This window comes from Mustelus asterias, chromosome 1 (assembly GCF_964213995.1).
Source record: "Mustelus asterias chromosome 1, sMusAst1.hap1.1, whole genome shotgun sequence".
NCBI classification, from domain to species: domain Eukaryota; kingdom Metazoa; phylum Chordata; class Chondrichthyes; order Carcharhiniformes; family Triakidae; genus Mustelus; species Mustelus asterias.
In genome coordinates, this window is record NC_135801.1 from 149,423,369 (window position 1) to 149,439,233 (window position 15,865).

General features: G+C 41.1%; 1 protein-coding gene across 3 annotated transcripts in view; it reads left to right on the top strand.

Annotated features, from left to right (window-relative positions):
- The first annotated feature begins 979 nt into the window (after nucleotides 1–979).
- The window catches only part of rai14 (retinoic acid induced 14), a 217,372-nt gene continuing 202,486 nt past the window's right edge, over nucleotides 980–15,865 (top strand). For 2 of the 3 annotated variants that reach the window (XM_078220432.1, XM_078220442.1), the window contains exons 1-2: nucleotides 980–1,152; nucleotides 2,016–2,097. In XM_078220432.1, the coding sequence (XP_078076558.1) occupies nucleotides 2,062–2,097 (36 nt within the window). In that variant the 5' untranslated portion in view covers nucleotides 980–1,152; nucleotides 2,016–2,061. Of the gene's footprint in view, nucleotides 1,153–1,471; nucleotides 1,645–2,015; nucleotides 2,098–15,865 lie in introns of those variants that run through there. The other variant, XM_078220421.1, reaches the window with a different exon arrangement.

Genomic DNA, 15,865 nt, shown 5'->3' on the forward strand with positions numbered 1-15,865 from the left:
TCATGCAAACCTGCCTCCCATCCATTGACTCCATCTACACTTCCCGCTGCCGCAGTAAAGCAGCCAATATAATCAAGGACCCCACACATCCCAGACATACTCTCTCCCATGTTCTTCCATTGGGAAAAAGATACAGAAGTCTGAAAACATGTACCAACTGACTCAAGAAGAGATTCTTCCCTGCTGTCATCAGACTTTTGAATGGACCTATCCTATATTAAGCTGATCTTTCTCTTCATCCTAGCAGTAACTGCAACACTATATTCTGCACTAAGATGAAAGCAAATTACTGTGTGTGCTGAAATCTGAAACAAAAACAGAAAATGCTGAAAAATTTCATCAGGCCTGACAGCATCTGTGGAGAGAGAATAGATCTAACGTTTCGAATCTGGATGACCAAGGGTCTGATGAAGGGTCATTCTGACTTGAAACGTTGGCTCTATTCTCTCTGCACAGATGTTGTCAGGCCTGCTGAGATTTTCCAACATTTTCTGTTTTTGTGTACTATATTCTGCACCCTATCTTCTCCTTCTCCCCTATGTACTCTGTGAACGGTATGCTTTGCCTGTAACTGCTGGCAAAAAAACCCAATCCATTTCACTGCATCCCAGCACGTGTGATAATAATACATCAATCAATCAGCCCAGTGGCTTCTTTGGGACTGAAGAGGCACTCAAACTTCACTGGGGGAATGTTACTTTCCAGAGAGAGGGGAGAGCGTCTCAGCAGGGTGCCTTAAACAGCCAATGCAATTAAAAGACAAGTATGCATGGCCAAGAAAGTCAGCAACAAACAACATCGACTAAAGCTAAACCCAGCGCTTGCCGCAAACACAAAAAGGCAATAAGAGGGGTGGAGGGGAGACGGGGCACGCGCACTCTGCCTGCCCTCTCCTCCACCCCTCCGGGGTACGGCCAGCGTGCACGCGCCCGCCAATCAGTGGGCGCGCCCGTGCGCGTTCCAGGCAGGCGGATGACGCGGACACGCCAGGGACAATGGCTCGCGCAGTGTGTGCGCTCCTGGCCGCGCGGCTGCTGGAGCCGCTCCGGGCTGAGTGAGTACCCAAGTCACCACCACCAGCAGCAGCAGCAGCAGCCTGTCCCAACTCCACACTGACATCCGGCTCCCCTCCAAACTCCGCTCTAACATGGGGTGAGTGCCACTTTCTCCACAGCTATCAGACACAAACTTTTATTCAGGGCAATATTTTGGTTGCATTCCCTCACCCTCCCTCTCTCTCGATTTGTGAATAGGAGCAGATGAAGGAAGGAAGGAAGGAATGAATGGGGTTATTGTTTGTGAAGAGTGAAAGTTTTCTCCCCCCCCCCCCCCCCCCCCCATGCATTCCCCAGGCTGGACTGGACTGAACTGTCAGACTGGGAGCACTGGGAGGGTTTGTGAGAGGGGGGAAGCTGTTGTTGGGGTTGGGGCTGAGAGGGTTGGGAGGGTTGGGGGGGGAGGTGTTGGATAAACGAATGAATGGGAGAAGCCCATACAAGAAAGAGAAGAAGCAAGGGGCTTTGTCAAAGCGGAGCGAGGCAACGATTGATTAAATTCGGGCGCATTTTCCCAGGAACTGCCAGGGAGACGGATCAAGCCGCGGGAAAAAAAAAGTTTCTAGATGCAAGTTGTCAGCAACAAAAGGTGAAATGATTCCTCGGCTGCGGATTAGTTTGGCTGTGATTCCTGCGAGTGCTGCCTTATCTATTCATCTGCTAACACCTCCTTTGGCTGTTTTGTTTGTTAAGCTTACACCCTTTTCAAATATTTTTGATTGATGCTGTGAACGCAATGTCCCGCAAGTTTTGGCAACTTTTGATTTGATTTAAGCCACTGGCGAGTTTATTCCGTGTAGTACAGTCACTCCACGAGTATTGGCATTAATGCAAAAAAAGAAACGTCCATGGGTCATCGGCAACAATAGGCAAACCATGCGTCCTAAATTTCGCGTATTTTGAAACCAGTTTTTCGCTTAAGATTGTAATAGAATAATTTTGCGTTGTGTATTTATCTAGGCTATAAAGTTTAAAGTTTGGCACTCGGCAGGAACATTGGGTGAAAATGAAGAGCCTAAAAGCCAAGTTCAGAAAAAGTGATGTAAGTACTTCAGGCAACTACATGACTGTTACTGGTTGTCTTATTGTTGCAGCCAATAGCTTCCACTTCCACACTGATAATATAGTTGGCAGAGTGATCAGAAATCGCTGCAAACTTGACTATGGCTCCTCAGATTTAGCAGCCCTAAATCTGCACAAGCCTTTTCGTAGAAACATAGAATCTCTATGTTTATGCCTAATTGTTTTTCTCTCAGTTGCGCAGGCAATAAGATAGCAAGACCAGCGAATACAATTTGTCACTAGTCGGTTGAGATTATAGTGATATAGATTATAGAAGGAGGCTGTTTAGCCCATGGAGTCTGCACCAACAACAATCCCACCCAGACCCTATCCCTGCAATCCCACATTTACTCTGTTAATCCCCCTGACACTAAGGGACAATTTAGCATGACCAATCACCTAACCCGCACATCTTTGGACTGTGGGAGAAAACCCATGCAGACAATGGGAGAATGTACAACCTCCAAACGGACAGTGACCTGAGGCTGGAATTGAACCCGGGTCCCTGGCGCTGTGAGGCAGCAGTGCTAACCACTGTGCCACCATTTGACTGTCAGATTATTTTCAATTTGTAAATGAATGGGTTGAAAAACTGGACTTCAAAGAGAAAGTAGAGTAAAACTGAAGCTAGTCATTTGCAGAAGCTCTTTTCTCCCCCCCCCCAATGTCTGAAGTACCTTGACAATCCCATCACACATTGTAACGTGGGCAATGCTGGTACTGCTACCTATGAATTCCCTATGAGGTGATTCTGTCCACTTGGACATACTCCGAGCCCATCCAATACTTCCCTAATACATCACTGCTCTGCAGCCACTATTATCTCAACCAACTAGTGACTAATTGTATTCGCTGGTCTTGCTATCTTATTGCCTGCGCAACTGGGAGAGAAACAATTAGGCATAAATCACATTGCCTGATGGTGTCCAGTCCCATGTGATGTACATTGGGATTATCCTGGTTTTATCACACTTAAATTGCGTATATTTTTGAACTGCAAATTCATTGAAGCTCCATGGAAGTTGCAAGCAATCACAAGAGCTCAAGGGGGAACAACACCTAGGGAAATCTACCCCCCCCCCCCCATGATTTCTGATAGTTTTGGTAATGGGTTTCATCAAAAAAGGAATATTTATTATGAAAAAACATTTTATTTTGTTAAATCTTTTGTTTGATTTCTGATAGTTTTGGTAATGGGCTTCATCAAAAAAGGAATATTTATTATGAAAAAACATTTTATTTTGTTAAATCTTTTGTTTGATTGCATCGTAATGTTGTCATGCAGCATATCATTCTGAAATACTCCATTGGTAAAGAGCATGTTTCTGTAAAAGTTGCACCTTCATGGATGTTATAAAAACAAATCAACATATTGGATATTTGTGTAATTATTTCTGTGCTTTCATGAAGAAGTAGATGTGAACTGATCCTGATTTAAAGATACTCAATGGTTTTTATCTTACAAAAAATCAAATATTAATTTGTTAATTTATATATGTCTTCTGGTAATTTTCATTTTAATCATTGATCTGTTGTGCAATATGATGTAGCAAATTTTTCTTCATGGAATCTGTTTGTATTATGATGTTCTTAAAATTAAGAAAGGGGGGCATATGTTAGTCATAAAACCTCAGAGCATTTTCTGACTTTCACATGTTAGAGTTTGTGGCCCTCGTAAGTTAATCTAGTTACACACTATATCTAAAGTTTTGTTACATTGAGATATAGCTACAGAGTTTCAAGATTCCGATGACTTCCTTAACATCTCTATTGAATAAGCAACCACATGGCCATACTACAGTTGTTGTGGCCTGCCTCTACCTTTAATTGCTTCAATTTCTTGTGAGAAGAGATGTGAGTACATTCAATCAGTCCTTCGAAATTGGGGAGAAAATTATAATTTTGAGGGGGTTAAAAAGCTTAGAGTAGGGCAGCACGGTGGCACAGTGTTTAGCACTGCTGCCTCACATTGCCAGGGACCTGGGTTCGATTCCGCTGTTGGATGACTACCTCCGTGGAGTTTGCACGTTCTTCTTGTGTCTGCGTGGATTTCCTCCAGGCGCTCTGGTTTCCTCCGACAGTCTAAATATATGTAGGTAAAGTGGATTAGCCATGGTAAATGTGAGGGGTCATGGGTATAGGCCAGTGGTTGGGGGTGGGGGGTGGTGTGGGGGCTGGTAAGATGTGCTTTTAGAGAGTTTGTGCAGACTCGATCGGCCGAATGGCCACCTCCTACACTGTAGGGATTCTATGGTTCATTTCAAAAAGGCATCTTTTCACCTCTGGCTCACTGGAAATAGTGCTGGTAGCAGTAACAGTCATTCATAAGGATGCAATCTGTTAGATCAAAATGATTTGATACCATTCAGAATGTGCCTTCCACAAATATGAGTAAGCATGGTTTTGAAGCTGGCAACTGCTAATTTTTAAAAAATGATTTTAAACCTTTCCAAAAGTAGAATCTGAATTTCAGACTGTTTGAGAAATACAATAAACCAGGTCTGTACATGTTTATTATTTATTTGAGCACTCAGAAGGCCAGCTGTAAAAGCAAAGATTTAAGGGCTTTGTTATATCTCAATCAGTTCTGATTCTGGAATTTTTTAGCATTGGTATTTTATAAAAAAATATTTGAATGACAATCATATGATTGTATTAGAGTGTACGTGGTTGAATTAGTGCAGCCACTGAGAGGAAAACTACTAGACATGAAGGCAGAGACTGGCAGCAGTACTTGTTTTTGAAAGGCAGATATTTCCAGAGGAGAGTGCCCTTCAAGATACAAAAGGACTGACTTGGCAAACTTGTAAGCCAAAGAGTCAATAACATACACTGTTTGCTTTAAGTATAAACGTTCTCCCCAATACTCACTCTCTCTTTCAAAATTCTAGTTTTATAATGTTTCTGTTTTGTTTTCGTTAATTGGATGTAATCTTAAAAATGAAAACATGTTTTGTTGTACACTTTGTTTGATAAGTAGGACCATTTTTCATAATCACTGAACAAGTGCTTGCCTCGAGAGAATGGTTGGAATCTAGTAATATGTTATGATAGCTCAATAACATGCATGGGAAAAGAGAACTAAATATAATGATAGCACCACTGCCACATTTTAACAAAATGCTATATATGGAAATGTAATTGTTATTATTTTTTTTAAAATAGATTGCTATTCATCTAATTTGCTATAAATCTGATTCACATATTATTGGGAATTATCTGTTCAAAATTTCTTGAGAGCCCTCCCATATATTGTATCTTTTTTTAAAGAAGGTTGTCTTTACTTTGGCCTAATACCACTGGCACTTGCAGAATATCTCTACTCTTGAATCAATTGATGTTTTGTTCTGGATGACAGGCATGGCACTGCCAATAATGGTAGGCGAATGACTTTTATAATTTCACAATATCCTTTATTATTTGTCACCTCTAGACTTACCTATTCCAATGCACCTCTGGCCACCTTTCCTTGCTCTATTGTCTGTAAACCTGAGATAATCCAAAACTCAAACTAAGTTCTGTTCACCCCAAATCCTTCTGCTTATTAGACTGTTAATTCCTGGTTAAGCAAGGCCTCAATTTTAACATTCTCACACTTGTTTTCAAATTCCTCCATGACCTGACCTATCCTATAGGGGCGGCACAGTAGCACAATGGTTAGCACTGCTGGTTCACCGCGCCAGGGACCCAGGTTCGATTCCAGGCCTGGGTCACTGTCTGTGTGGAGTTTGCACATTCTCCCCATGTCTGCGTGGGTTTCTTCAGGGTGCTTCAGTTTCTTCCCACAATCTGAAAGACGTGCTGGTTAAGTGCATTGAACTGAACAGGTGCTGGAGTGTGGCGACTAGGGGAATTTCACAGTAACTTCATTGCAGTGTTAATGTAAGCCTTACTTGTGACTAATAAATATACTTTAACTTTATTTGTATCCATACATCCCTCTGAGATATCTGTGTTCCTTTAATCTGGCCGCTTGAGCATCCCTGATTTTAATTGCTTCACCCTTGGTGTCCATGCCTTCAGTTGCTATGGCCCTAAGCCCTGGCATTCCATCCCTAAACCTCTCTGCCTCTGTTCCCTTCTTTCAAAACATTCCTTAAAGCTTGTTCAATGAGGTATGCTTTTGGCAACCTGCTCTAGTTCTTCTATGTGATTCAATTGAAAATCTTGTTTTGTAAGACTCCTGTGAAGTGTCCTGGTATGATATGTTACATAAAGGAACTGCATAAGTACAAGTTATTGTTGTTGTTTTTACTCATTGAGTATCTGAGGTTATGAAGTTGTTGCATATTGAACGAGGGAGAAGAAAACAGTCCTTTGGTTGTAATGTGTTAATAGAACAATTCTGTTCACCATACTGTTGCTTGACTGAAGTGGATGAAAGGAGCACCTAGCGGGTGTAGCCACCACCTAAAGGAGCAGGCGAAAGTAGGACCTGGAGGATGTAACCTCCATTTAGAAGAGTGGGTGAAAAGAGGACCTGGAGGCAGTAACCAACATCTAGAAGAGTGGGTGAATCCAATTCTCGTCCAGCCTGTGGCTCCAGATTGGAATAGTCAAATTACTCTTACGTGGGAGTCAAAGGGGCAGTGGACCATTCAATTGCTCAGCACTGGTCCACACAGAGTTCGAAAGGAGAATGAACAAACAAATGGTAACATCATGAGAAAACCATAAGGTCATTGTTTCGTAAGAAACTGCTGTTCAGGGTTGTCTTTAAATTGCTGTAAAGTAGAAAAGCATTTTTTTAAAGAAGTCGCTATACTATATCTTTAAATCATGCCTAGGATCTGCAATGCTCACCAGAGGATACAGATGAGGTCTTGTAACGCCTTACTTCTGACAATGTGGCTTGAACCTGTTGCTGTCTAACTGAGATGCGAATGCTACCACTGAGTCAAGGCTAAAAAATTATTTGAAAAAAATAGGTCAAGGAACAGAGATGAGGTGACCATTCTAAGAGTGGAGTGATGAGTGAAGAGGAACGTTTTGGAGGTGTGATCTTATTGGCACACCTTGCAGTTTGTTTACCAGAAGATGGAGATTGATATATGTGAGCTGATGCCTAGTACATATGCCTCTAAATGCAGCTCTTTTATCATGGTAGATCCATAGGCTCTCAAATGGCTCGAGTTCTCAAATAGTTCGAGTTAGTAGTTTAGAGGCTGCTGATTTACACAAGCATGCCTTCTAGAAACCATAGTAAAATTCCACAATTTGTGCTAAGCTGTGCCCTGACTACTTATGCTATATGATCCAGTTAACAACAATGCAGATAAAAAGTAGCTAATTTGTTGTTTATCTTGTCACCCATACCATTTTAGTTAAAAAGGTAAATATGAACTTCATCTTATTTTTAAAAAATATGATTGTTTAAACTGACATTGATTATTATCATGAGCCACGGGTCAGGGGATTGTACTCTTGCCTCTGCATCAGAAAGTTGTGCCCAGATCCCACACCAGAGTCTGATATCTCAAGTGGATGTAAAAGATCCCATGGTTCCATTTGAAGAACAGCTGGGGATTTCTCCCTGAGTGGCTCTGGCTCTGTATTTATCTATGAAACAGATAATCTGGCTATCGCTTTCAAAAACAAATCAAACATTAGGAGAATGAAATACAGAACTAATTTGTGTAAAATCTTCAGTCTACGTTATCATTTAATAACCACCCATTAATATGAGAAGACAGCAATATATAAACTAAGAGGCTTTCACTAATAATGATTACTCTTGTTCTTGGATGATCATGATGAATGGTGGAGCAGGCTTGAAGGACCAAATGTCAGCCTCCTGCTTCTGTCTTCTATGTTTATTCTGTGGAAAACCTGAGAAATGTGCTTGGGAAGTCTTTCTATTTTCATAATGAAATATATATGCAAATTGAAATTAATTTCACCTCACCACTGTTGTGTTTGATTCCACAACTGCCTGACCAGCACCTAGTTGTGGATGCATCAGAATTCCTTGCACCTGATCATTGGTAAGGCTAATGATATTCTGTACGTCTCCCACCAGAGACTGTGTCTAGCTCCTTTTCTGGCTTATGTTCATTTGTTCATGACGTGTAAAGGTCTCTGTCGAGGCCAACGTTTATTGTCCATCCTGAATAGCTTTTGCTAAGGTGGCAATGAGATGCTTGTCGCCTTTAGTTGCTTTGGTCAGTGTGGTGAAAATATTCCCACAACGCTGATAGCTAGAGAGTTCCAGCATTTTGACCCAGTGATGATGAAGAAGCAATAATCTAGTTGCTATCAGGTTAGTGTATACCCTGGAGGGGAACATCCAAGTGGTGTGCTCCCATGCACCTGCTTTCCTTGTCTTTCAAGGTGGAAGAGATTGTGGGCCTGAGGAGGAGCTATCAAAGAAGCCTTGGAGAATTGCTGCAGTGCACCACTAAAAGAGGGAATGAATTTTTAAAGTAGAGACAGTGTCACCTGTGAGGTCTGTTCAAGCTTAAGCCTGACCCAAGCTTGAAATTCCACTTCCTGTCCATTACCATACCTCAAACTATATACCTCTATGCCTGCCTCGGTTCCTTGTCACTGAAACTCTCACCCATGCCTTTTGTGAGGTCTTGACTTTTTTCCAAATGTTCTTCATACTGGCATTTCTGAGCTTCACCTCGCACTACTCCAATTCATTCAAAGCTCTGCAGCCTGTGTCCTAACTCTTTCAAAACCCTACTCAACTTTGCTCCAATCCTTGCTGTCCATTGCTTGCCCATTTCTGTGTATTGTGGTTTCAAAATCACTCCTCATCGGTTCCTCCAAGACCTTACCCCTTTCTACCATAAGAACATAAGAAGTAGGATCAGTAGTAGGTAAATATGGTCTCTCGACCCTGCTGCACTATTCAATAAGATTGTGACTGTTGTAAAGTCCTTTAATCCCACAACTTGGAATATAGTGTTCAATTCTGGTCGCCGCACTACCAAAAGGATGTGAAGACTTTGGAGAGGGTACAGAAAAGATTTACCAGGATGTTGCCTGGTATGGAGGGCATTAGCTATGAGGAAAGGTTGGAGAAACTTGGTTTGTTCTCACTGGAACGACGGAGGTTGAGGGGTGACCTGATAGAAGTCTACAAGATTATGAGAGGCATGGACAGAGTGGATAGTCTGAAGCTTTTTCCCAGGGTGGAAGATTCAATTACTAGGGGGCACAGGTTTAAAGGAGATGTACGAGGCAGATCTTTTACACAGAGGGTGGTGGGTGCCTGGAACTCGTTGCCGGGGGAGGTAGTGGAAGCGGATACAGTAGTGACTTTTAAGGGGCGTCTTGACAAATACATGAATGAGATGGGAATAGAGGGATATGGTCCCCGGAAGGGCAGTAAAGTCGGGCAGCATGGTCGGTGCAGCCTTGGGGGGCTGAAGGGCCTGTTCCTGTGCTGTAATTTTCTTTATTCTTTGTTCTAACTCTGCCTGTACTTGCCACTTAAGGCGGCACGGTAGCACAGTGGTTAGCACTGTTGCCTCAAAATGCCACGGTCCTGGGTTCGATTCCCTGTCTGTGTGGAGTTTGCATGTTCTCCCCGAGTCTGCGTGGGTTTCCTCCTGGGTGCTCCGGTTTCCTCCCAAAGACGTGCTGGTTAGGTGCATTGACCTGACACTAGTCGGAGTGTGGCAACTAGGGAAATTTCACAGTAACTTCATTGCAGTGTTAATGTAAGCCTGACTTGCAACTAATAAATAAACTTTAACTTTATTTCTACCCTCACTCCATTCTGCATCAATGATAGATCCTTCAGACAAAAACTCACTGTTCTCTAAAACATCATTCCTTTATGTTGCTACTGTTGTTTCTACCTGCAGAAACCTCCTCATAACTATTTCTCCAACCGTATTTTAGGTCATCTTTCTGTGTTCTGATATTTAATTACAAGATGCCTGGGGGTTTTGCTTAGTTACAGGTGCAAATTGTTGAATTTGTGAAAGGAGTGTTTTTGGGATTTACAAATTGAAGCTAATACAAAGAAAAGCAGCTTTTAATAGTTGTTTTGATTGAGCTGCATTCATTTTTGGCAAGTTCTTCAAACATTTTATTTTAAAAAAAGTCTTCTGAACAAAGGTTATCTTCAATTTATTCAGGTTGACTCAAGTGAAGTCAGATTGCAAGATTTCATTTGGAAATTACTATAAAATTGCTCTATTGGCATCTCTGCTAGGAAATCTGATTGACATCTGTTTTCAGCAGTATAACTTTGTTAAATGCTTTTCCAAAATCCAATTTGCTAAGATGCTGTTCATTGTTAAATTTCCAGTGTGAGTTGATGATGTGGTGCTTTACTTCTATATCTTTAGCAAATGTGGAAAATAGCATTTTTGTTACCTTTTTAGATTCATGAGAGAGACCCTATTCTACATGGCACTAACCCTTTATAAGTAGCCCTCATTCCCCCTCAAAACCAGGATGTGCCTTTACTGGACCAAATATCTAGATCAGTGGTAATGAAAGCCAAACATTTCATAGAAAACCCTTCTTGCTTATCTGAGTTATCTAGATGTATCACAATATGCTGCTTGATTCTCTTGCCTTTGGTAAAGGGCATATCTTTTCTTTCAGACAGAAACTCAGGTCATGGACAACTATTCATTAAACTGAGTTTATGCAAGTGCTTTGTAAAAAGTGTTGTTACAGAAACTTACAAACTTTGTCAATGACATTACATTTCTAGTGACATATGCTTGTGGCTTAATTAATCTCCTGAGCGTAGGCTTTAGTTGGCCTTGGGGCCCAGTTTATTTGTAACTGGAACTTCATTTGTGGTAATTTCTTTCACCTTCTTCATGACTGGTGGGATTCAGGAGGGTGATGTCAATAAGTATCAAAAGTATTCAAGTTTTGTTTAAAAAAAAAACAAGGCCTTTTGAATGCATCATGCAAAACTTTGTTGGAAGAAAGTAAAACTAAAGTTATGTTAGTAAGGGTGGCGAGGGAAAAGAACACAGGGTGTCAGAAATAAATTGCTCAATGTATTTTTAAATTCGGTTTTTTGTAATTTAGGATTGATAAAGTAAAGCTGTCGCTGATATGATGTAGCTTTATTACTGCAATAGTATCTCTACAGATGCTTGTTGGGTAATGTGGCAGGGAACGCTTAGGAAACCTGGAATTTTCCTGGACAGACCGATAGTGTAAGAGCTAAAAAACATTGGATTTTATTGAACACTGAAGTTTTGAATAAAGATGGTTATAGCACAGGCAGTGTTTCTTGTTGATGGTTTTGGAAGAATTTCAATCATTGACGTTTGAGCTTTGAAGATATAAGGTAGTCTGATATTCCACTGAAAGTTACTCCTTAGCACTGCAAGTTATCATATATTTACTTGGACTTTACACCTTGAACGTCTTTGTGTTGGTTGGATGTGGGTAATGCTGGCAAGGGAACATTTATTGGCCATTCCTAGTTGCCATGATAAGGTTTTAAGTTTGTTTATTTATTAGTGTCACAAATAGGCTCACATTAACACTGCAATAAAGTTACCATGAAAATCCCCTAGTCGCCACACTCCGGCGCCTGCTCGGGTACAGGCATCTAACCAACACGTCTTTTGGACTGTGGGAGGAAACCGGAGCACCTGGAGGAAACCCATGCTGACATGGGGAGAACGTGCAAGCTCCACACAGACAGTCACCCAAGCTGGGAATCAAACCAGGGCCCCTGGTGCTGTGAGGCCGCAGCGCTAACCACTGTGCCACCATGCTGCCCCCAGAGGGCCATGAGAAGCAATGGCTTACAACTAAATGGTTCTGTTGAGGCACTTCAGAGTGCAGTCGTCAACTAATTAGGCCAGACTCATGAAAGGCAGCAGTTTCCTTCCCTGTAGGACATTAAAAAGTCTTGCTGGTTTACTATCATATATACAAACAGCTTTCAATCTGTTAACCCACAGATTACCAGATTTACTCAGTCGAATTTCTCGCTTGCTATTGTTCAATTTGACTTCATGAACATTGGTTTCTAGAACTGGATGATGAATCTACTACTCTTCCAGATACTGCTTTGATTTGATTTATTATTGTCACATGTATTGGGATATAGTGAAAGTAATTGTTTCTTGTGCGCTAGACAGACAAAATATACGTTCATAGAGTACGTAGAGGAGAAGGAAAGGAGAGGGTGCAGAATATAGTGTTACAGTCATAGCTAGGATCAACTTAATTTAAGGCAGGTCCATTCAAAAGTCTGATGGCGGCAGGGAAGAAGCTGTTCTTGAGTTGGTTGATAGATGCTCTCAGACTTTTCTATCTTTTTCCCGATGTAAGAAGGTGGAAGAAACTATGTCCGGGGTGTGTGCGGTCCTTAATTATGCTAGCTGCTTTTCCGAGGCAGGGGGAAATGCAGATGGAGTCAATGGATGGGAGGCTTGTTTGGGTGATGGACTGGGCTACATTCACAACTCTTTGTAGTTTCTTGCGGTCTTGGTCAGAGCAGGAGCCATACCAAGCTGTGATACATCCAGAAAGGATGCTTTCTCTGATTACAAATCTGTAAAAATTGGTGTGAGTCATAGTGGACGTGCTGAATTTCCTTAGACACCTGAGAAAGTAGGGAAGTTGGTGAGCTTTCTTAACTATAGCGTCAGCATGGAGGGACCTGGACATGCTGTTGGTGATCTGGACACCTAGAAACTTGAAGCTTTTGACAATTCCCACTTCATCACCATTGATGTAGACAGGGGCATGCCCTCCAATGTGCTTCCTGAAGTTGATGCCTATCGCCTTTGTTTTACCGACATTGAGGGACCTTTGGAGTCAATGCATGTGGTTTTTTTTTGCTACTGCTCATAGAATTACATTTGAACCACATTTTGGAAGTAATCATATAAATGGATTGTTCTGTATGTGAATTATTTTCACTTAGATATATTTGCACCAGAAAATTTTTAATTGATACAAAGCAATTTTAGATACATTCAGAAGCTATACTTGTGTAGTGTAAATCAAGTGCTAAAGCCCAAAATAACTCCAGAGCAGAGTGGAATGGGACTTGATCCTCTCAGTCTGCTTCAGTCTGGCATTTGATCAGACCCTGACTTCAGATTAAGATATCATTCTGGAATTTCAGTGTCTGCGTGAAGGGAAACTTATCATTGTGATAAAAATACACACTTAGTTTTGAATCTTGATTATATTTATTGATCATGGATACTTGCAGCAATATTGATTCCACTTATTTCTTTTGAGAAGAGTTACTGTATTGATTGTGATATTGTTGGCATCCTACTTTAGGATTAGTGAAAATTAACTTTTGAAAGTGCCTTTATTGTTGGTGTTCTATGGTGTCTTGCAGCATGACAAAGGAAATCGCTGCCCTTCTTAGCCTGAACACACAACTGGGTTGTATTGTTATCAATTTACTTAAACATTGTCAGAACGTTAAGCCACTAACAGCTTTTCTTTTTTAAAACCAAAATGAACATGGTCATACTTTTTCTGTTTTTAAGGTAGAAAGACTAAGGGGGGAATTTTCCCATCCCGCCGCCTTCCACAGGATTCGAGGGGGGGGGGGGGGGGGGTGGACGGACCATGCAAAGGTTTGTTGAACTCCGGTGGGATTTTCCAGTTCTGGGGCAGGCACGGCCAGAAAATTTCGCCTTATGGGTGGGATTTTTCACAGAGATGGAGGTGACCCGCCATTGACTGGTGGTGGGATCTTCTGGTCCTGTCGCTATAATGGGGTTTCCTATTTTATGCACCCCCCACCGCTGGGAAACCTGTGGCAGGGATTCGCTATCGGTGGGACCAAAAAATCCCACCATCGAGAATGGCTGGAATTTTCCAGCCAATGTTTCATTAGCTAACTTGATGATTGAGACCTTTTACATCCTAGGTTTTGCTCATGCTACTTAATGTACCTGTTGGTGGTCATGGACAAACTTGTACATTAAAGTAAAACTTCTTTTAAAAAGGTTTCAGAGAATATAGAATTTGTATTGGGAAGAAGCCATCTGTTTCCATTATAAGCAATTGGCAAAGAATAAATGCAAGAATCATTGCTGTGGAAGGTGTTGAATATGGGAGAAATCCAAGTAATCAGAAAAGTGGTGTAACTTTGTCCTTGTACAATGTTAATCATACTTCATAGTTTACCATATATAGCTTACTGCTTCAAGGTTATAATCCATATTTATTCCTTTTAACATATGTTAATAGGTATGGTATACCTTCTATGGGATAAGGGCATGTGTGACTCTGTATTAAATGTCTTTGTTTTAAAATGTGTGTTGACATTTTATGGGGAAAAAGATCTGATGCCGACATAACTGTATATGGTTTCAAATTATTGTAAATGTTGTAATGAAGTGTGGAGCATTGTGTTCATGATACACTTATACTTTTAAATGTGAAGTTAGTTTCCTCTTGAGACCGTTGTTGCTCTGGCTGTGAGAGCGAGAGAGAGAGAGAGATTCAGTATAGACGGGATGTGGCCCAGTCTCTGACCTCATCCCTTGAGGAATAAAAATGCCCCAAAAGAATGGAAATCGACTTATCACGAAGTTAAAAAGGAAACCGAGATACGTGTGGGGCCTTCGATTTATGATTATTTATAATGACATTCTTTTCAATGTATTCATAATGTCATTCCATTTGATTCTCTGTTAAAAGGGCTCGAGTAATTATGTGTTCTTTTTAGTACCCGAGGCAATTTACTGGCGGTTGGTTAGAAATTGTCTGACTGCCAAATATTCATGTCTAGATTTTTTTTTGTGTTGTTTTTGTTGCCAACTTCAGATTGCAAGTATGCATCAGTATTACCTCGTAACATTGTATGCATTCTTTGGCTGGTTGGTGTTCTTCAGCGGTATTTAAAGTTTTAAATAACTTTGATCAAAAAAAGCAATTGATTCTATTTTAAGCACCTTGCAGCTTTTTTCACCAATGAAGGCCATAAATGAACTGGAATTGCTTGGAGGATGTATAATGAAAATAAACTGGGCGGTGTTTCTGTTGAAAGAACAAACTTGCATTTATGTAGCCTGTCACATCCTCCGGTTGCCCCAAAGCATTTTATTGTCAATGAATTACCCCTGAATTGTAGTTAAAAATTTGTAGGCAAGCATAGCTCTGAATCTGAGCACAACCTGGTATTACAAGTATTAATAAGATACATTATGTCTGTGTTTGATGGCAAGGATACTGGGGGAAGCTCCCTTGTTCTTTTTTTGAATAGTACCATGGGGCTTTCAAGTATGTATGAGTAGGCAGATGTGGGCTTGATTTTAATTTGCATCATAAAGAAAAATGCAGCATTCCGTCCACACGGCATGGAAGTGTCAAGTGTAGATCAAGTGCTCCAGTCCTGGAGTGGAGTTTGATTCTATTATCTTCTGACCCTGAAGCAGGGGTTCCACCAGTGAGCCAGACAGACACTGAAATGATACCCTGCTTTTTATATTGTGAGAAAGTGGACCTTCTGTGAAAGATGAATTATTCAGAATGGGAAGAAACTGAAGCTCAAGCTTTTCAAAGTGAAACCTTCCTCAAGCCATTCCATTGTTATAAGTAAAACCAGAAAATAATGAAAATACATAGGTCAGTTTGCATCTTAGTGTCTCAGTCTCCTTCATCGTTTATTAATCTATTTTTAAGGAAACAAGAAGATGTTTTGAAACTTACCCAGAACTCAGGAGATGTTGTCATTTGTACTAGGTTCTTATGCACCCCCCCCCCTCTCTTTCTGCTTCCCTCCCTGTCTTTCTCTTTTTGTGTCTCCACTTTCCCTTCTAGCTACCCCATTC